General features: G+C 53.2%; 1 protein-coding gene across 9 annotated transcripts in view; it reads right to left on the bottom strand.

The window, feature by feature from the left end:
* Positions 1-19,961, bottom strand: part of AFAP1L2 (actin filament associated protein 1 like 2) — a 33,458-nt gene extending 13,497 nt beyond the window's left edge. For 4 of the 9 annotated variants that reach the window (XM_040992063.1, XM_040992065.1, XM_040992068.1 and 1 more), the window contains exons 1-6: positions 19,829-19,953; positions 13,939-14,013; positions 12,612-12,706; positions 6,003-6,093; positions 3,424-3,507; positions 689-894 (exon numbers count right to left, since the gene is read on the bottom strand). In XM_040992063.1, coding sequence (XP_040847997.1) covers positions 689-894; positions 3,424-3,507; positions 6,003-6,093; positions 12,612-12,706; positions 13,939-13,990 — 528 coding nt within the window. In that variant the 5' untranslated portion in view covers positions 13,991-14,013; positions 19,829-19,953. Of the gene's footprint in view, positions 1-688; positions 895-3,423; positions 3,508-6,002; positions 6,094-12,611; positions 12,707-13,938; positions 14,014-19,828 lie in introns of all 9 variants that reach the window. The other 5 variants (XM_040992064.1, XM_040992070.1, XM_040992071.1 and 2 more) reach the window with 2 other exon arrangements.
* Positions 19,962-22,242: the final 2,281 nt, after the last annotated feature.

Below are 22,242 nucleotides of genomic sequence, written 5' to 3'. Positions count from 1 at the left end.
TCCCCACTTCTCTGCACCTGCTCCTGGCTCCCCCAGCTGCTGCCGGGCCCCAGGTCATGAGAACCAAGCTGTCTACCTGCCCACTGGGGAAGAACTGGGGTAGCAGAGCAGTGGGACTTTCTGGAAACACCGGGCCTCTCGGTCTCCTGGTTGGAAAAATGGGGTCCCTCCACTTTAAGGGGTGCCAAACAGGAGCACCTGAAATAACATTTTTCTTAGAGCGGAATCAAAAGGCATTTATGCTAATTTCATGGCAATGTCAAGGCAGGACATGAAGTTGGATTTTAATTAAAAAAAAAAAAAAAACACAGGAAACTAGGCAGGTCAGACAGGGGTCCTCTGGTTCTACCCCAAGTTTGGACTTGGAATCAGGGGTGATGAAAGCTGGGGCGGGGACCCTGACAGGGCATCTGTGCTAGGGAAGCAGGCAAGGGACTAGGGGACAGAACCAAGTCCTGACAAAGGGTGCATGGAGAGCATGGGCTGGGTGAGGGGTGGGCCAAGGTCATCATGCCCCCTTGAGAGCCTCATGGAAGCAACTAGGCCTTTCTGTTTCAGAAAAAGCCCCTTTGTTCCCTCTAGGAGTTTCCGGTCAGGGAGAAGTTCCAATCTCATGCCAAGGAAAAGCCTGGGAGGTGGGGGTGGAGTGAGTGTGTCCCAGCCCCGCCCACCCAGGGAGCAGACTGACCAGGAGCCGGGTGTCCCGGATGACGCACAGCTGCTTGGCCCACTGGCCCAGCCATTTCTTCCGCCACAGGAAGGCACAGATGCGGGCATCGCGCATGAGCTCGATGCTGGCCTCAGGTGAGGGCCACTGGTAGGGGGCCGCCTTGCCCTTGCTGCTTTCCTCTTCATCGTAGGACTCGTAGGAGCTGCTCACGGCCTCGCCGTCCTCTGCCAGGAAAATGGGCTCCGTCAGGGCCCTGGAGGAGGCCAGGGCTCTGCATAGATCTTCATAGGAGACCAGGGGTCTCGCCCTCTGAGTGCCCTGCTCCACTGAGAAGGCTGCTGTCCACTCACTCTGCTCCACTGAAGGGGGACGCAGCGTGGCGAGGCTCCCATTGGCCCTGGGCAGGAGCAGCAGCAGGCTCCCCAGGGCCCTGGCTGGGTGCTTAGGCTGCCAGCACTGGGCTCGAGCCAGGGCTGGTGGAAGTGGCTTTCACTCCCCAGGAAGAAAAGGCCAAAGAGCCAGTGAGGAGCAAGAATGAGTTCCCTGGGGACAGTGGCCGCCTCCCCATTCCCTGAGGAATTCCTCAGGGATTGGCACTTTTGAAAAATCTTCCCGAGTCTGTCCCGTTCATCCTTGTCTGTTTCTGGCAGCCAACCAGTATCCTCTTCCTGCTGTTTGAGAGTCTCCAAGCTCACCAGGCACCTGTTGGGTACCACCTGCCTCAATTTCCCTCCTTTGCCCCCAGCGCTGTGCCTGGGTTATTCCCTTGTGCAGGCCTCACTGCTCTCTCCAAGGCCAATCAAAACCAAGGGAATATCATTGATCAATCAGTCAGTGCCTTTAAAAGTGGGGTGCAGAGAATAGGGAAGCCCAGGAATTCTGGTCTCGTCCATGGCTCTACACAGGCATGCTGTCTGCATAACCTTGATGCTCTCTCTGGGAACTCACTACCTCCTGGTCCTGCTCCCCATTCCCTTCCTGAGCAGTCCCAACAGTTACCAGAGGGCCTGGGGCCATCACCCGCTTCCCTGGGACTCACAAAGTCGGTCTTGTATCCCTTGCTTGACTCCGACCTCCTGTCATCCCTAAAACAGCCTTCCCCAGAAGGCTCCAGAAGCCCTTCTCCTATCTGCGTTGCTCCTACATGCTATGACAAACAGGCCACATTAGTACGTGACTGCAGGAAACCAGACCAAGGTCACTGCCAACAGTTCTTCTAACACCAGCACCCACAAAAGTGTGGTTTATTTTGTTTTGATGATGCTCATTTCAGCTTTCCTTCAATGCACCATGTTGAATCTCCTCCTCTTGGCATAAGGACAGTTGGCTAGGTTATCATTTTCTGTCTGTTAGCAGCAGAGCCGGAATAGAGCAGAACCCTGGCCTTGGCAATGTCGATGCATCCGCACAGGCCAGGTAGGCACAATAGAGCAACCTCCAATTTTAGGAGTCGTAAAACACCCACACTCTGGTCCAGTAACACCAGGTCTGGGCGTTTACCATAAGATGCTGCTTTTCCAAACAGGAGGTGGGATGCTCCATGTGTTAAGCTTCTCATGCAAGTGTCGATGAACAGCAAAACATGGTTTCATTCACCCAGGAGCATCACCAATTAAAACTCAGAGACCCCATCTGCAAACCCTCTCCTCAGACATGATGCTATGGACAAAGCACAACTAGAACTGCCTACACCGACAGGCCAGTATTGGAGGGCAATGGAGGGAACCCAAAACAGCTGATTGGCTAGGCAGCTAGGATCAGCGATATCATCAGATTCATATTTACTGTGCAATAAGTGAAGTGTCTGGTGTTGTGCTTTAGTGGCTTAAGCAGTCACCTGTAAATCCTGCATCCCACATAGTTACCAGTTCAATTCCCAGCTGCTCCATGCTCCATTCCCAATCCAGCTCTCTGCTAATGCGTCTGGAAAAGCAGTGGAAGATGGCCCAAGTGCCTGGGCCTCAGCACCCACATAGGAGTCCTGGATGAAGTTCCTGGCTCTGATCTGGCCTTGCTCTGACCATACAGCCATCTGTCTCTAATTCTGCCTTTCAAATAAGTAATTTCTTTTTTAAACATAAGTGAAATAGAAATGACACTGTCATTGGGAATCTTTAAGGACAAAAGTGAACAGAGAAAGAGGTGACAAGAGTACAGCAGGAAGATGGTGGGTGAGTCCCATTGCCTTGAGCCTCTGAGACTGCCACCCCTCGCCAAGCCCCCCACCCTGTTCCATGGAGAATCCCAACGCCTGCCCATCCTCCTCCTCCAAGGGGGCGTCAGGAGGCTCACTGAGCAGCCAGCAAATCCTAGGATCTGGACTCACTGGGGCAGACGAAGGACAAAGGACTTGATTCTTGTCCTTGAAAAGGATCACAGCACACCACGAATGGAAGATGTTCAAACAGACAGACTGTCGGGTCCAAGGCAGCACAGGGCAAGCAGGAATGGGAGGGTGGGGGTCAGGTAACTCCATCTCCACCAGCTGCTCCGTCATGCCCTGTGGGATGTCCTGGGAGCCGAGCTGAGAGAGGCATGCACACTCGGGGCCTTCCAGTCACCTGTCCCAAAGCCACAGGCAGGGAAGGCAATGCAAGTCACACTTGTCTGGAAGAATGACACGTTGGAGTGCACATGCAGGACCCAAGCACAAGGACAGGAAGCCGGTGTGGCACGCTCAGGGCATGCACCCCTCTCTGGGAGTCAGGCAGCAGGCAAGGAGCCCCTGGCATTTCAATGCAGACAAGCAGTACCCAAGGTGATGGTCGCATAAATGACTCCTTCGGGCACCTGCCCCCATCTGAGAACTTCAGGAGGCGAAAAACCGCCAGAATGACCTGCACAATATTCAGAGACACAGAGAGAGGAATAGGAGAAAGACAAGATGAAGCTAGAGACCCTCTCAAGTGCAGAGGCAGAGAGAGGGAGACACAGGCATGGCCATAGGGCACCAGCAGCTAGCGCTGGACCATGGGGTGTGTGCTCATCGGGAGGGGCCCCAGCCTGGCCAAGGATGTTGCTTTCTAGCACCCCTTCCCACCCAGAGGGACCATGTGACTACCTGCCACCAACAGAACATGGGTGGGAGTGATGGTGTCCCTTCTGGCTGGCATTTCCAAGAAGCAGGTGAGGTTCTTGCTCTCTCTGTGAGCACTCTGTGGCCCTGGAGAGCAGCCAAGCTGAACATGTGGGTCCCTGGGTTCCTAAGGGAGGATCAGCGATCCCCACGCTGAATTCAAGTGAAAAAACATCTTTATCACGTGGCCATAAGCTGAAACTTGGAGTTATTCATGATGGCGGCTGGCATCACCCCAGCACGGGATGCTGTTACTGACACATATGCTGTCTCAGGTGCATACAGGCCACCACAGCACTCACTCAACATTCGTTCAGAAAGGCGACTCAAGCCCAGTGCAGCAGTGAGGGCCCGGGGACACTGGTGGGAAAGCCAGACAGAAGCCCCTCTGGCTGGTTTTTGGCAGGAAGTCACTTGGTTGGTGGCCAACCAGCTAGAGTATGGGACTACAACCCAGCGCTCTTACCTCCTGCCAGTCTCATGCCCACTGCCTAATCAGCTGGTCACCTGGGTGCAAATCCTCCCTATGAGCCAAGTGCACCCACTTTTCCCCAGGTCACCCCAGATCCTGTGCAGCAGGAGGTGTAGCAGGGCACCCCTGCCACATGCTTTAGATTTCCTTGTTCACAAACTTCCTGGCCTCGCAGTCCATGGCAGGTTTCAGCTGTCCTGGCAGCGACCCTTAGCCCAAGAAGCCTGGGTCTCCCTGACCACTTGCTTGTGTCAAGAAGCTGAGAAGCTGTGTCTGCACCACAGACCTGTGGGTGTGTCTGGGAGGCAGGTCCCAGCGAGCGTGGAGCCACACCCCAGGACAGACCCCAGACGTGCTGAGGTGCTCACCGCTGAGTCACTGTTTCCACTTCTAAGACGCGCCTGGATAACTGCGCCACACCCTCGGCTTTCGTCTGAAGTGAAGGCCCAGCCACGCCGGCCGCTCTCATTTGGCTTACAGCTCAGTGACGTGTGCTCCCAGGGCCAGCCCCTTGGAGTAACTTTCATGGGGCAGGCTCTTTCCTCCTATGCAGGTAGCATGGTGGCAGGTAGCAAGTGCTACAGGAGAAGAAGCCAGAGTGCTCCAAGCCAGTGGTGGCATCTCATCCCTCATCCTGTTCTTTATGCAACCATCAATATTCCCTGGGGCCACGGTCATTTTCTTCACCAAAGACCCAAACCCTTATGTTGGCAAATTGCTTTGTGCTGGCAAAGCCCTTTTATTCATTAAGGACAGCAAGAAGGTCAGGATGCAGCTGTCATGGATTCTACAGATGTATTGCCAGAACCTTCCAGAACTTTTGGGGTCTTTCTGTGTAAAAGAACCCCCACATTGATGACACTTTGGATCCTTTCTCAGGCTGGGAACCACAGGCCAAGCACAGACCACAATAGCATGGGCCCTGATCACGTGGTGTCAGGCCAGTCACGTGGTGTCCCTGCCCATGGCCAGTCCTTAAGGATCCCTCCATGCCATTCACTCTTCATTGTAACCAGTAGCCCTTGTATGTGCCCCTTTCCTGTCACCTCTCCTCAGCTGCCCTGGTGAGCCTCCTTGTTCCCCAAATAGGCCAAGGGCTCTCATGCCTCAGGGCCTATGCATATCTAGTTCTCTTTCTAGAAGGTTCTTCCTGCAGATCTTCTTCTACCACCTTCAGGAATCCATTCAAGACCTCACCACCCCAGAGGCCTTGCCCTAGCTAACGCAACTGTCGGCCTCCTGCTGCAGTCCAGGCCCTGTTCTCTTTTCCACCCTGACACTCATTGCCACCTGAGGCATTCCGGCTTGACTTGGGTCTGTCTCCCATCACTGGGCCTGAATGCTGGGATGTGTGCACTCACAGCCTGACACAGGATGGAGCTGGATGACCCTGAGTCCACTGAAGGAGCATGGCCCCCCAGCTCAGCCCAACCATCACTTCCACCTCTTACCATGCTCGCATGCCCTGGGGCCTACACCTCCTTCACCTGTCCTCACACTCAACCAAGCAACATCCAGGCAGACACACAGAGAATGTCTGACACTGTGAACCTGTTCTCAGCTCTGCCGTCAGTTCCTTATGCAGACCAAAGGACAAAGGTCCTGTGGCCAGTGCTCCACTCGGGCCATGCTCTGTGGCAATGGCAGCTCAGACCTAGCGCCTTGCACTCCAGGGTGAGCACGCTGGTCCTGGCCAGATGTGTCAGGGCTGTCAGCTGTCATCCTCCAGGAAGCAGTCAGTGACTCCCCCACCTCCACTCCCAGCCCCAGCTGCGGGGACGCACCATTGAGGGATGTGTCGTATGGCTCTGCCTCTTCATAGTAGCCCTCCGGGGACTCAATCTTCGGGACAGTGAGCTGCTTCCTTTCTGGAATCTGTGGCATGAAAGGACAGAACAGACATGTTAACATACGATGCCCTGGGAACAACGTGGAGTTAACCCTTTGGGTGAGAGGAGGTGGAAGCCCAGAGAGAAAATGCCCAACCAGAAGGGAGCGCATAGCAGACTGTGCCCACATCGGCCACCCAGGCCATGGTGGTGCATGCCAGCTGCAGGTTGTTTGTCCTTATCAAAACAAGCTTCAGTGCCTGTGAAACACACACACACACAAACATTTACACTATTACTATGCACATGACAGATAATGTGCCTTAGGGTCCAGCTGATGTCAGGCTGCAGTGGTGGCTGTCATGCCATTTCAACAGAACATACTTCCTTAGAAATATGGTGAATGATCAATGGCACACAGAGCAACACCACAGCTGGCACTTCCACTCAAATCAAGTACCTAATGCCATGACACTGCTGAGATTTCTGAAACATGCACAGAAAAGGGTGGTATGTAAGTCCTGCTCCACACTCCGCCCACTCTTGAATATTCAATGAAGCCCCACCCAGACACCATTCCCTACGCCTCGGATAGTATACAAGAAGCCCTATGGGGCTTGAGTCTGGAATGTTAGAATTCTCCTCTGCGTGGCTATGTACGTTACTGTACCTACTGTATATCTCGGGGGTCCCTGCCTGACTTTTCCATCAGGTGAAGGTAAGTCTAGGAAGTCAGAAAACCCCTGCCTTGGGAAATGGGCTTACACAGGGAGCTGGCCCAGGGCAAGATGAGCATACCATCAGCTTGGCTCAGGCCCCGTAAGGCGATATGCAGCTTGTCCACACGGAAGGCCACCAGGGCCCCAGAGCTGAGTCCTGTGTGGCCAGAAATCTATTTGAATTGCTTCAATGCATTTGACCTGCACATGGCTTCAGGGCTTAGATTTAACTTGGGGTATATGACAGCCTTTCTGAACCTTGCTTCTCATCTCCCTACAATGAGTGGCTGCTTTGAGGACTCAGTCCGATAAGACATGACTGTGTTCCCTCAGGGTCAATCCCAAGAGCACTCATCAGCATTACTGTCAGGAAACTGCCATGACACAGGGGTCTGCAGGTGGGACAGTGAGAGCGCCCAAGGTAACAGGAGCTGAAGTCCCAGGCTGCTGTCATGCAAGCTAGAAACCTCCCTGAAGAGTGCTGGCAGAGGCCAGACCTCAACCTGGGCTCAACCAGAGACCTCCTTGCTTGACGTGGCCTCCTAGCACCAGCTTGGGTGTGAGTCACAGGGACACGTTATGAGCACCCTGGAGCCAGTAACAAACAGGTGACACAAACAGGCACCAATATCATCCTGTCGCTTCCTAAGCAGACAGAGCACCGCAATGGGCTGGGCAGAAGCAGTTGCTGAAGGTTGATGGGCAAGAAGACAGACACAGGGCCTTGCATGAGCCACAGCCACTGTCATTAGCCTGGCAGATGTTTCCGCCAAAGCGCTGGGCAGCTTGCAGCCTGTGGCAGTGCTGGCTCTGGGATCCAGCAGAGGTCGCCCTGAGAGCCAGCACCCTGGGGTTTGGGGTCGGGGTGCCTGCACTGAGCTGGCCCCACTTCTGGGGAGCCCCATTCCCATCAGGCAGAGCAGGGTCCTCTCCCTGTGAGGAGGCCTGAGCAGGGCTTCCTGGAATCTTCCAACCCTCTTCCTGCCTTGCCCTGTAAGCGGCACAGTGTAGTGGACGGCCCAGCATGGTGGGGGGACCTGAGCGCCAGGCCCAGGTGAGATGCTCAACGCACACGCCTCAGCTGTGTGACTCTAGGCTTGGAAGATTCCAGGAAGCCCTGCCCAGTGCTCTCTTTAGGATAGGATCTCAGCCCTGGGGTGGGGTGGGGGAGTGACCATGGGCAGGTGCCATGGATGGTTTCCTTGTCTGTCTCCTGCTCAGTCTGTGGACCCTGGTCTGCAGCCAGATCCCCAGTTCCTAGAGCTGTCCAGCTGGGACTGGCCTCCTCACAGGGAGAGGACAGCTCCATGAGAATGCACCCAGGAAAGCAGCAGAGGATGACCCAAGTCCTTGGGCCCCTGCAGCCACATGGGAGACCTGCATGAAGCTCTAAGCTCTTGACTTCGGCCTGGCCCAGCCCTGGCCATTCTAGCTACTTGAAGAGTGGACGGGTGAAGATCTTTGTTTCTCTCTCTTCTAACTCTGCCTTTCAAGTAAATCACATGACTAGTTAAAGCAATTATTAACACTAAACAGCCATTTTTACTAACCTAAAATGTAAAAACATTGTTTAGTAGAGGATGAACCAATGCACTCTGGGCTACAGAGGAGAAATCTGTATTTCCCAGTGCTCAAGGCTGCTGGGCAAAGATATATACTAGGTACAGTAATGTACATAGCCATGCAGAGGAGAATTCCAACATTCCAGACACAGCACCTCTCAGCAGAGGCAGAAGGAGGGAGACCCTAACTTCCAGGCTCTAGAGAAAGCTAGCTGCTTTTTATAAAAGGAAAAAACATCTTTTATTTGGAATGCAGAGTCACAGAAGAGAGAAGAGTCAGAGAAAGAGCACTGCCATCTGCTTGCTGGTTCACTCCCCACATGGCCACGATGGCCAGGGCTGGGCCAAGCAAAAGCCAGGGACTTCCTCCAGGTTCCCCATGTGGGTGCAGGTACCACAAGCACTTGGGCCATCTTCCACTGCCCTTCCCAGGGCATTAATAAGGAGCTGGATGAGAAGAGGAAGAGCCGGGACACAAACTGGTGCCCTTCTGTGGTGCTGGCATACTATGCAGCAATACCTGCTGAGCCACAATACCAGCCCCATGGGCTGTTTTGAATTATCACTGGGGCTGGCATTATGGTATAGTAAAAAGCCTCTGTCTTTTGGTGTCGGCATCCTATATGGGTGCTGGTTTGAATCCCAGCTGTTCCACTTCTGATCCAGTTCCCTGCTTATGCCCTGGCAAAGCAGCAGAGGCCGGCTCATGTCCTTGGACCCCATACCCTTGTCAAAGATCAAGAGAAGCTCCTGGCTCCTGGCTTCAGGTCAGCTCAGTCCTGTCATTACAGCCACCTGGGGAGTGAACCAGCAGATGGTCTCTGTCTCTGCTTTTCTCTGCAAAATGTGTCTTTCCAATAAAAATTTTTAAATCTGAAAAAAAAGTTTGTCATTATGAATATGAAATGATGGTATAGCAGAAAAGCCTTGTTGCCCAAATTTTAGCAACTTTCTGACTGTTCAAGGAAATGGGGGAACCACAAGGAAAAGGAATTTTGTGGGTTTTTTTTTAAATGTCAGGATTTTTTTTTTAAAGATCACACTATGTTTTAAGGATTTGTAAGCCTTTTTGGACCTCTTCTTCCAGCCCCCTAATCTGCTGCTGCCCACGAGAGTGTCCCAGACAATGTATACTAAACAGCTAGCTGTGTTGCAATGAAAACTTTATTGGAACAGCAGGCAGTGGGCCTGATTTTGGTCATCAAGCCCTGACGTGGATTAGACACAAAAGGCACTCTTTCGTTAAAGTGTACTAGGGTACTGTGCACTGTAGAAGGATTCCAGATGGGGGTGAGGGAGAGCTCAGCCCTACTGATCATGGCAATGTCCTTTCTGGAGGACGCTGCTTCTTCCACAGAGCAGATCACTTAGGATCAGCACCAAGACACGTTCAGGCTGAGCTAGCTGGCGGCAGCAACAGCGGCCTGCACACATCTGATTTTCCTGCAGGGTCCACAGCACCTGGCTGTGCAGATGGCAGCCTGGGAAGGCCACAGCTGCCTGAGTCACCGCATACTGCATGGGTGTGCTCCAGACCCCAGGCTGCCTTTTCTGGGGCTACAATTTTCCACTGAGTCTGCAGATGCTGCATGGAGGACCCCAACCACCCTTTAGAGACCCAGCACTGGCCAGCAAGCGCTGTGGGCCGTGGAAGAGGCCACACCCCTGGCCAGTCAGAGGCGCAAGGGACCAGAGGCCAGCATCCACATCTGCTTTGGTCACCAGGGAGCCCAGGGCCAGCAGCGCTGGCTGGGTCAGGGGAGAGCAGCATTCGGGTGGATGAGCAACCCTTGGCACCCAAACCTGGGGTCACAGGGAAGGGTTAGATTTTCTGTGTGTGAGAGCAGCAACCACACCTCTCACAGGCCAATCTGGGCTCATGCTATTCCCAGGAGGTGAAACTTCCCCCAATTGCAGCATCAGGACACAGGTCTCTTCCACCCCAGGTAGTACACAGGAAGCATGGACTAGGAAGCCCCTAGTGTGTTGGTGCTAATGACACAGAACCAGGCAAAGATGCAGGGAAAGCCAGAAGCCCAGAGACTGCTGTGGCTTACCACGACCTTACGAGCTGGGAACCTAAGCCATGCCAGGTCCTGGACCTCTCAGTCCACTGTGTGCGAAACACAGATTTGCAGAACACACATATGCCTCCTAGCAAACACTTGTGTTCACTGGGTGCTGACCATCAACAACTGCCCTTCTGCCCCAATGGAGCAGGCATGGCACTTCCACCTGGCGAAAGCCAAGCAAGCAGATGTTGGATCAAGAACAGCAAAGACCCCATCCTCGCCACCCTCGGCTCCCAACAGCCACCTTTCCAGGTCTAACACCCAGACAGCAAAACTCTGGGCCAAGTCAGCAAGTCTTTAGCCCCCAGCAGTGGGACAGGAGAACCCAGCAGGAGCCTGCAGAGGTAAGGAGCATAACATGCACCCTTACTGGGCCACAGAAATGCTCACAAGCCAAGCAGCTGGTAGGGCGCCTGGAACCCAACACACCTGCAATCAGGTGCAATCAGGCCCTGTCTTTACACCTCCCAGCCGTGGGACCCGATTCAGCAATGCTCAATCTAGGAGGCTGTTTCTTTGTATGAAAATAGCGACAAAATACCCATCCCTTGAAGGACGGCAGGAGGATGCTGTTTGTGTTCACAGGCAGGGGTTGGAGGTTAGAGGTGGGCATGGTTACTTGCAGGATTGGCATCACAGGAACAGCTAGGGATTTGGGATTAGTCCATTCATCAAGTCTCACATGGCCTGAGATGAAGAGTCTCCTGTTAGCTGCCCCCCAGCTCAAGGGGCCTCATGCAACAGGACCCGGTCCTTAGCATACCAGGACTGCCCAGTCATTCCATGCTGTGGAGGGTCAACAGCCTTTAAGTGGAGACAAACCCACAGAACAGGAGACAGGTCACTGGGTAGGGACTTAGTGACCACAGAGTCAGCTTCCTTCTGACCCCAAGCCCCCTGCTACTGATTTAATTCCTCCCACCTAGGGACCCATAAGTTCTCCAGGAAACCCTCAATATGCCCCAGGGGAGGAAAGAACCTGGACAAAATACTGACTCTGTCACTTGTCACTCAGAGGCTACATGCTATCAGCTTCCTCAGCCATAATGTAGATGCACTCCTTCTTGGTGGAATCCTAGCATGGTGTGTTGTGCAGTGCTAGCCCATGGCACAGACCATTGCTCAAGGCAGGAATGAATGGTCCCCCCCCCCAAATACTATAGGAAACAAAGCACTAGAGACCTAGAGCAATTTCCTCAAGTCAGAGAGCTAGTATGTGGCAAGGCTGGGACCAGAACCAGGTCTGAAAGACTCAACAGATACAGTTAATATACCTATAGTAGGGATAATTAATTTTCCTATCACCTACCACACACTGATCAATCACTGATGTATTTAACCAACCAACCATCCACCCACCCACCCAATAATCCATCCATCCAACCATCATCCATCCGTTTAACCAGCCAACCCATCCATCAATACAACCAGTCATCCAACAACGCAACCGACTAACCACCAATCCAGCCATCCATCCAAACTATTTGCAAATGGCCTACTGTGTGCAGACACTGAACACTAAGAAACCACAAGACATTGTCCCTTTTCTGAGCAGCTTACATCTGTTGGAGGAGACAAATAGTAGCCAAGACTGTTCCCACAGTGGTGACTGCCATGGAGGAGTAACTGGGCAGATAATACCAGAGGCAGAGACCAGAATGGTATGACACTGAATGACAGGCAGGTGACAATCTGTTGAGAAACTCTGAGAGATGAGGACACAGCAGGCACCAAAGAGCCAGGGGCCCAAGGAAGTGCCAAGTCCCTGATGCAGGAGCACCCACAGCAGTACAACTGGAAGCAATGGGAAAGCCAGTGAACTGCCTAGGTATCGAGGCTGGACATGCAGCTGTGCAAGGCCTAGAGCTGGGTGAATACATACATATATTTTTTTCCTACAAGAATCACTGGTGGGTTTCAACCAGGAAATGCAGTGTTTTGAGTTACAATTTTGAATGGTCACAGCAGCCAGAGCCAGTAACCACAGCTATATATGGCTCCCGCTCAGGTGACTCCCTGTGCTCCGCCTCCTCGGCATCTGGATGGTAGCTGCCCTGAGCAAACAACAAGTCACATGCAAGCAGACTTCCTTTGCTGTCCCACACTCAGCAGGTGCTCAGAAAACATCAGTTGCCCCATGAACTGGCAGGTACCCAGTAGAACAACCCGGAAAGTTACAGAACATCATCAGGACCCCGGACCAACACTCACAATCTTGGGTGGTGGGAGGTCTGGAAGGGTCTTCTGCGGGGCCGACGCATGCTGGCTGGGCTCCCCATTGGTCAGTGGGTCCTGCTCCAGGGGTGCTGTGGGCAATAACAGAGCACTTCAGCGAGAGCTGTCCAGCCTCGTGACAAGGTAGGATCATTACCCAGGAATGTCTGGCCACATATTCCAGAAGGTTCTATGTGAGCAGGTGTTAATTACTGTGGCAGGCTGTTCCTGGAGCCAAAGTTGTTTTTCTCCAAGAATAGGATGCAGTAGCATCCTAGCCACAGGCAGAGTCCTTGGATGGGACTGGCTTGGGGTTTCTGGTAGGCCTGCCCCTCTTCCCCTCAACAGCCCACATCCAAAACAGTCTGGCCACAGAGCTCTAGGCCACAGAGGATCTATATCGAGCCACTCTCAGCTCTGACCCTGTAATTATAGCTTTTTCTTCTTACAGGAGGCCACAGCCATGACAGGAGGCCATTCTCGTCTGGAGGAATTCTTCCGAGTTGTGGGCTTGATGTGGGGTAGGAGGCAGCGAAGCTACACAGGGGCTGTTAGGACACCCAATCCCTGCACACTTATGCAAGGCACCCAGGGCTCTTTGGAGCTAACCAATTCAGCCAGCCCGGATGGCTCCAGTATAAGCATCCCAGGCGGGGCTGGTTGTTGTGGCTGAAGTCTCTAAGGCAAGCCCTTACCAGGACCGAGCATGGGGGCCTGTGATCCCACCTCCCTCCAGGCCTCTACATTCAACCTCACAGGTAGGAGTTAGGAATTGGAGCTACTTCTACGCCCTCCTCCACAATGAGACAGCTATGGAAACCTCTGGGCCTCCCAAGCCCTTCCGGACCCATTCCGGAGGTGTAGGAGAGAAGACTGAGGCACCATGAAAGGTGACATCACCCTTGCATTGGACAGGAGGATGCTGAGCCCAGTGGCCACCTTTGAGCATCATCTTCGGACATCACCGCGGTTCCCAGCACAACCACATCCCCTCTCCTCCCAGCCTAGTCTGCAGTCAAAAGACGAAAGCTGAAACTGAGATCAGCAGCAGCATACACAGCTGCTTTCCTAGAACATGTAAATTATGACTTCCTGCATCTGGCATGATGCTGGGAAAAGCTCAGATTTTAGGGACAGATTTCTTATCCAATGGGCCAGGGGGTGGTGGCTTGCTGAAATATACCAAAATACCTCAGCCCAAAATACCACACAATTCAAATGTGGCTTTCCAAAATAACTCCATGGGGTCTGTCACGTGCTGGCTGGGAGGGCAGAGGAGGCCAACCTGGTACCTTCACCATCCTGAGAGCCACCCAGCCCATACCTTGGTCTTGCGAGTCAGCATTCTGTGGCTTGTGGACGGTCACTTTGTTCATGTAAATGTATTCCTCATCAGAACCTGCGGGAGGAGGATGGGACACAGATGACTTTGTGGAAGGAAAGAGTTGTCAGAGAAACTGCATCTGGTTCCAGATGTTGTCACCTGCGTGGTTTCTGCTGGAAAGACAGCATCCTGAGTGGGCTCCCAGAGCTGACAGATTTTCCAAAACAAGAATGAGTTGGTGACTCATTTCCCAGGTTTGGGTGGAAACAGGAGAGTGCAGAAAGCTAGGGTGCAGACAAGGAGCCTCTGGGGTAAGCAAGAGGTACCCCTTGCTTAAAGAGCTACTTCTCATTCCCACCAAGAGGAGGTGTTCCTGGGGGTCGGGGCCTTCCATTTCGGTTGTAACATCATTCTGTCATTCTCATCCTAGTCTGAATTACTTGAATGGGCTGATCAGAGTAATGTCTAGATAAGAAAGTCACACTGAGACCAGAAAGTTCTACTCCCAAGCCCCTAGACAGAGTGACATTGGGGATGTTGGGAGAGCAGAGGGCGGTGACAAAACAACCAAACCAACAGAGCTTAGAGTGTGCTAAGGGGAGTATGGTGGGACCCAGATCGGGGAAGCCAGCAGCCACCTGCTCTATCCCGGAGATTACATCCTGCAATGACATGATCCATCCCCTCCGACAAGACCACTCCTGGGTGCATGAGGTCCCCTCTACAGAGCCTGTGTGGGCAGAGGGAAGCTGAGCTCCCAGCCCTCATGCGCTTCCCAATTCCCCAAGGAGCCTTCTGTAGCTGCCTTCCAAAGCAAGCTCATCCAGAGGTCCTTCTCTTCAAATATCCCCTGCACTTCGCTTTTGGCCCTTCATTTACATTTCCTGGAAACTTGTGGCTGGTAAATTCCAGTGGCTGGAGACAGTGGCCCTGAGCCAAGGGACTCCATTCAAGTCCTGGTGAAGGAAGCAGCTCAGTGTGTCTGTTCTGGAACCAAAAGCTGCCAGACTCCAGCAAACAGACCAGCGGGCTGGGAACCAGCAGGGGCGGGGGTGGCTGCGTGGGTCCCCAGACCGTGGGACTATCAACACAGAAATGTCACCCCTAGACCCAGGACTGCCTCGGTTGACAGAGAGGACAAGGAGGGGCAAATGTGCCAACCTGCACACTGGTCCCCCCCTCCGCATCAGAGGGAGCTAGGCAGTCCCTCCCCCCAGGGCTGGCTCAGGATAAAGTGTTCTGTTATTAACGACCTAAATCTGAACACCTAACCCTTGCTCCTCGGTGTTCTTATCTGCACAGTAAACAACCACGATGAAACCCCACGACCTGTTTCCATTTCTTTTGAAGGTTTCAAAAATACTAAACTCAAATTTATGAAACAGTAAGATACCCTTACGGGTGACAAATGAGTCCAGAACACAAGAAGTCACCCAAAGCCTTCAAGGGCAGGAAACTGTTCAAATCAACCACAGTCCACATAAACACATGAACAGACGTCACCTTATAAGGAATAGCCACGTGTACACATGACCGGATATCACAGTATAAGGAACAGACTTGGGGTGGACAGACGGCCTAGTGGTTGACTCCCTGCCATCACACACCTTGCAGGATAGCGGGTGATGGCTGTAGCATTTGGGTCCCTGCCATCCCTATGGGGGACTTGAATTGGGTTTCTGGCTGCTAGCTAGCCTGGCCTGGTACCAGGTGTTACAGGCATGTGGGGAAAAAGTATTACATGGGGGAGTTTTTACACTCCTGTCTCTGAAATAAAGAAGTAAATTTTAAAGAAATAAACAGGCTATCAATACGTATGTTAAAAGTTGGCGCAGCCATTTGGGAGATGATTCTGGAAGATAGGAACACATTTTTTTGGTTAATTTTTTATTTTGAATTTGTGAATTTTATGTTCACAATTTTTGTCCCAGTACTTCCACAGCCAGAAACATATCCTGCAGATAATCCCAGCACAGAAAGGAGATTTTATTTGAGGATGTTTATTGCAATAGTGTATGGGTTTTTCTTTTAAGAATGCAATTGAGGTACACACCAAACATGGAAGCAATTAAACATGAGTTTTCATCCATTATTAGTGGGCACCACCCAACTGTGAAAAATATAGAAGTTGTTCAACCAGAGAGCTCAGACTTGGAATTGAATTAAAAGATCAAAATTCAGAACAGAAAAGGAGAGAGAAGTGCTAGCTGTCAACAAGTGGAAATGTATGCACATAGAAATTCTTATTTTCATTTTATTTTTAAGGCAGAGAGAGAGAGAGAGAGAGAAGACATCATGCAGGGTTTAGTCGTGCCAAGGCCAAGAGCCTAGAACTCCGTCGGGGTCCCGCATGGAAGAAGGGACACGTGACTTTATCCGTGACCTGGTACCTCCCAGGATGCGCACTAGCTGGAAGCTGGATTAGCAGCAGAGGAGCCAAGCATCCTGCTGTGGGGAGAAGCCACCATGCCAAAGGCTCACCCCGGCACACAGCAATTCTGAATGTCAAAATACTATGAAGCACAAACACAGAAGCCAACCATTAGGGCGGCACTGATAAGGATCTGAAAAGGAACCAGAGGGACACAGTGGTCAGTGTGCCTTCTGCTCACACCTTTGCACAAAACAATCAGAGGCAGAAAGAGAGTCAGAGGAGGCATTTTCTCCCCTGAAACAGTGATGGCTAAATTACACAGCGATCACTACATTACAGAGAAAACTCATGCTGGCCACCTCACAGGACTACATCCGCCTGCCTCGTCTCCCTGCAGGCCACAGCCAACCTGGCTCTGGATTCACAGCCGGCTGCTCTCCAAGGACTACTCAGTCTGCTTAGAAGAGGCTCCCAACACCTTCTGCAACCGTGGCAAAAGCACCGGAAACTTGACCTAGGTGCAGGAGGCTGCTGAGTCAGCAGCCTGGCTCCAGAGCTTTCTATTCCTCATGCCTTGTCTTTCAGAACTGCATCAAGCACCAGCACTGTGTCCAGTGGCGTTGGTGGGGGTGGTGGGCTCTAAGCAGCTACCTAAACAGGTAAGTGGGCAGTAACGGGCAGTAATGCAGCATCCTTAGGGACACCCCCTCTCAGCAGGAAGCAGTCTCTCCCAGAGGACGGGGGTGAAGGTGGGGAAGAAGGTATCCCTGCTAGAGCTGCAGAGAGAGAAGATGTGAAATGTTTCCCATTAGATAGGCAACCATTGAAATGTCCTCGGGCTCCCACAGCAGGGGAGAGGCAGGGAACATGCCCTCGCTGGAGAAGGTGTGACCAGATCACAGGCAGCCCTGCCCCGATAAACACTCCTCACTCAGAGCTCTGACCAGGTTGGCTGTGGCCTGCAGCTCAGCCAGGCCAAAAGCAAAAGGGGAAAAACGTCATGTTATTCTCAGAAAGCAACAGATCAGAAAACCCAAGTGGTCGCCTCTGCTGAATAAAGTACAAATGCACAGCCCACGTCCGCCCCACCCACTCATTCACACTCTGTCCCAGCAAGTGTGTGAGCCACAGCTCAGGAGATGGGGACCACAGCCTGCAAGTCCCATCAGGCCCACACATTTGTGGCCAATACCCAGCGCGTCAGGCCAAGGAGGCCGAGGGGGAAGATGAATGCAGGGGTGCAGGCTGTGCCCAAGACAACTAATAACCTGGTAGAGTAGAGCAGTGTGCGGAGGAAAGGAGATGGGTCCACCTGCCCTGGCCCAGGCCTGTGTGCCCTTGGGCAAGCGACTCTCCAAGCCTTGGCTCCTTGGTTGGTAAGTCTGGGAGGTGGGGAAACCACCGACTCCCTCCAAGCCTGGGGAAGAGGAGGAACTTCTATAACCTATGTCCCTGAAATCATGATTACGAACTAGGACATGGTCAGCACAGGGTCAATATGAGCTGCTATTCTCAGGGGTGGAAAGAGCAGGGACAAGGAGGCTGCGTGTCAGACAGTGGCCACTCAAGGTCAGCATCACTCCTGAGCATTTGGCTGTCGGATGCAGTGGGAAGGATGCAGGGCCCTGGGGTCAGTCTGGACGTGTCCCTAGGGCAGTGCTGATCATTTCTCACTATCCCCCACCACTAGCAAGCTGCCGAGGGGCTGACTTGGCAAGGGCAGATGGAGGGCAGGAAGCTCCTGGGCATGCTCAACCCTAAAGGGGACTCGGGGCAGAGGCGCTCCCTGCCTGGTGAGCACCAAAAACCACGGGCCAGACCTGTCACTGAGAGGTGTCTCCGATTCCCATCGGAGGTGTTGTCTGTAATTGCAGGCTCGCAAGTCGGAGCCCATCTCAAAGGCTGGAGGAGCGTGCTTTTCAAAGGCTTCCATGGATGACTCCTTCTTTGCAGTGAGTCACCCCCATGCTGGCCCTCCTCCCCTCTGTCATGTGGATTTCCCCTCTGCCCCGGTTCCCACCGAAGACCGCTTTGATGTGCTGCCGGCAGACGCTCCCTGCAAAGCCAGGAGCCTGGGAACTGCAGGCGTGGCCTGGAGAGCCTGTGGCTGGGCAAGAGGGGCTCTGATGGGAGCCAGGGTAACTCCTCTAGAAGACAAGGTCATGGGGCCCACAGCAGCCACCTGCAGCTCTGCGACCTGTAACCCCGAGAGCAGACCCTCCCCCTACCAGGAGCACAGTGGGGCAGAGGCCTGGGACTGAGGCCTGGCCCACTCAGGCTGGCATGAGCAATGACTGTTCTGGATTGCAATGGCTGCAGCAGGTGGAGACTTCCTTGCCTTGGCACATACCTGGCTGCCCCACAGCGGGGCAGGGGAATCAGATGCCTTCCCATGGTACCTTTTGCTACCCGAACAGCACTTCCAGTTCTCAGAGACTGGGCATGAAGGTCAAACTCAGCTATTAGGATACAAGAAGATTTTCCCTTTTTTGAAAACCTGAATTTCCTGGAAATTCTATGTTCCACAGAAGACTCAAACAAGAGGACTCATTCAACTTGGCCCAAACCCATGAACTCCCCATATACACCAAGCAAAGGGAATGGATAAACAGATGGTGGCAAACTCAGAGGATGCAGTGAGCCCCAGCCATCAGAACAAGCTGCTGACAGGCTGGCCCAGCAGCACACACCAAGCCCCTAGGCAAAGGAGCTAGACTTGGGGTGCACACTGTAGGCCTGACTCCCCACCCACAATGCTCCATGACAGGAAGTCTATGGCAAGAAGAATCAGAACAGGCACGAGAAGGGAATGCAGTGGGAAGGGGCAAGATAGAACTTTCTGGAAGCCAGACACACTCTGTTTCAGGAATGCAGACATGCATGTAGACTATTAGCAAACTCACTGAATTGAGTCTTCAACATCCATGCACTTTATGTTGATTGTGCCACCATAAAGAAGAGAAAAACTCGGGCTTCTGTGATTTGCAATTGCATTGGATGCTTTATGCTTTCCTATCCCTTGGCTAGATAACCTTGGACCTCCGTTTCCTCCTCTGGACCCACAGCACCAAGCTCCTGAGCACACAATGAAGTGAAACAAGCCAGCATGTGGACACACAGGCCACCCGGGTCATAGTAACAGCAATAGCTTCCTTTCCCAATCACTGTGACAGCTGTCACAACACTTGATTACAAACCTCCCTCCCAGGCTATGTCAAGTCCCAGCTCTCTCCTGCCCCAGACGCAGAACATGACTCTTATTGGGAGAGGAATCAGAAGAGAAGAGGAGGTAAGAACACAGGCAGGCACACAGGGGAGGACCCCATGGGGACCCAGGGCAAGCCAAGGAGGGAAGCCTCAGGGGGACCGGCTCTGCCAACTCCTCCATCCACCACTTCCACTTTCACAAGTGCAGGAAAGCCATTGCCACCACCTGGTGGCACTCAGGGACATGAGCCTGAGAGGTGATGGCCACAGCACCTGCCCATGTCTTGGGGGTGAGTGGGGGTCACTTACTGCTGCTCTTGGTGTACAGGCGCAGGAGGTCGGCCACACAGCTCTTCCTCACCAGGGCTGTGCTGCTCAAGTTTTCCTGGTCCAGGATCTTCAGGAAGTCATCCAGCTCCGTCAGCAGCTGCTCCAGGGCTACAGACAGAAACCAGAAGCTTTTACAGCGTCTGTCTTCCCTCCCAGGGGCCCAGCCCAGTTCCACTTCCACACCCGGCAGCATCCCACCACAGATTCTCTGCTCCCAAGAGCAACGGCTCTTGTCTACGGTCCCAAGGCAGCCTCCCCAGTGCCGGGGCGCAGGCAGGAACAGGCCATCTCCAACCTGCATCACCTCGCTTCACACACCAAGGCCTAGCTGTGTGCCCCTCAGGCCTCGGTCTATGCCACTGAACCAGCCAGGCCTCCTCTCACAGATAATCCCATATGCCCAGCATGGTCCCTCGGGTAGACTAAATAGGGCCCCCTGAACCAAGTGTGCACCCTAATTCCCCAAACAGGTTAAAATGCTCTCGTCATGGCAAACAGATGGGATTATATGATAACGGATTGTTCTGGATGAGCCCAGGAGCACAGTGTAAAGTGCCCTAGCAGAGGGAGAACCAGAGGGTGAGCTAGAATCAGAATAGGAGATGCTACAAGGTTGACATTGTGCGTGGAAGAGGGAGTCAGGAGCCAAGAAATTTGCAGATGGCATCTAGGAGCTGGAAAAGTTGAGGAACATAAACCACTCCTCCCTACACAAAGTGGCTCTTCCAGTCCACCACGAGGACTCTGTTGTCCCCCCCTAGCCTGCCCACCCTCCTGAGTCCTCGATGACTCCTGTTTCCTTCTGACTGCTCCTTGTCCATACATGCTGCCCTTGATCGGTGGCCAGAGAGACAGATGTTTTGCTGGACATTTGGGCCCCTTGGCTCAACCTTCTCCCAGTGTCCCAGGCATTGCCGGTCAGCCCACCATACAGGGCAAGTCGACGAATAACTGGAGGGGTGGCGGGGCAGAGGAAGAAGTCCTACCACGTGTGTGATTCCTGTCCCCAGATGAGGGGCTACAGATGCTGAGCACAGGGTTTTGGAACACATGGGTGAGGTAACTGAACTAAAAAAGAGAACAGAGTGAGAGCGATGACAGCAGAATTAGGAGGACTGGCCCTTCGGCTGTGTCACCGTGAGCTCCACCTGTCATGGAGGCAGCAAGCACGTGCTCATATTCAGCAGGACTCAAGCAGTCGAGATTGCTGCTGTGGTACCTGGGACGCTGCCATTCCATATGGGCACCAGTTCATGTCCTGGATGTTCCATTTTTGATCCAGTCCCCTGCTAATGTGCCTGGGAAAGCAGCAGAAGGTGGCCCCAGTGCTCAGGTCCCTGCCTCCAGATGAAGCTCTGGCCCAGACCTAGCTGCTGAGGATACCTGGGGAGTAAACCAGCAGATGGAACACCTCTTTCCCCTCTTCCCTCTCTCTGGCTTTCCAATAAATGCATCCTTTAAGAGAGAGAGTCAGATGTGGTTCCCCACGCTGAAAGGCCACAGCCTGAGTTTTGTTTGGTCATAACAGTTACTCCCAAGTTTCCTGTCAGTGGCAGGAACTCAACAGGTCTGAAAAGCGGTCACTTAAAGAAATCAAACGAGGAACAACACCGGATATGTAAGAGAAACAAACTCTAAGCCTTGACCTAGGCCTTGGTTGGCAAGGAAAGTGAAAGGGCCTTGCAGGCAGGGTGGCAGGGGTCTGTGCTACAGCCTCTTTGACCTTCTGCTTGCCCCCAAACGGTCCTTCTGCTGCCACCAACGAATTAACAGCAACAACAAAACAGCAGGAAAACTGAGAGTGTCCTCACATCCTTAGCTCTTCCCCAAAGCTGCCAGATTCCTGGAAAACAGCCTTGTTTATGCTTCACGTGGGCAAAACTGCACTAAGCCAAAGGGTAGAAGGCACGTGCCTGGTTCCAGGGGGCAGAGGGGACAATGGTTACCCAAGCCGGGTCTCCCTCTGTCACCGGGGCTCCCTCTGTCACCGGGGCTCAGTGAGCCCACCGGGTGAGGGAAACTACTGGGTGTCCCCAAGGACCCGAAAGGTACCATGCAAAGAGCAGCAGACTTGGGAGGCCCAAGGGGAAGAACTGGGAAGCGGGCCGCTGGAACCCATCAGGAAAGGGGGAACGTTTAGGAGGAAGGGAACAAAATGCTGAGAAGGATGGTGGGGCACCCATGAGAACCTTGGGTGACTGCATATCAGGGGACCCAATGCATGCAGGTGGCAGAAGCTGTGATGCCAGCGGAATCAGAGGGGAACAGATATGAGGGTTTTATTCATTTTGCTCAGGAGCTAGTGTGGCATCCTGCAGGGCCTCTAGGTGATGCAGCGGGCAGAGCCATGCAAGCCTGCCGCATGGACAGGCTAGAGGGAATGGGGGGAGGCG

This window comes from Ochotona curzoniae, unplaced genomic scaffold (genome assembly GCF_017591425.1).
Source record: "Ochotona curzoniae isolate NIBS_2020 unplaced genomic scaffold, NIBS_Ocur_1.0 contig_66, whole genome shotgun sequence".
Taxonomy (NCBI): Eukaryota; Metazoa; Chordata; class Mammalia; order Lagomorpha; family Ochotonidae; genus Ochotona; species Ochotona curzoniae.
The sequence above is the reverse complement of the archived record's forward strand: the minus strand, read 5'-3'. Positions and strand labels throughout refer to the sequence as shown.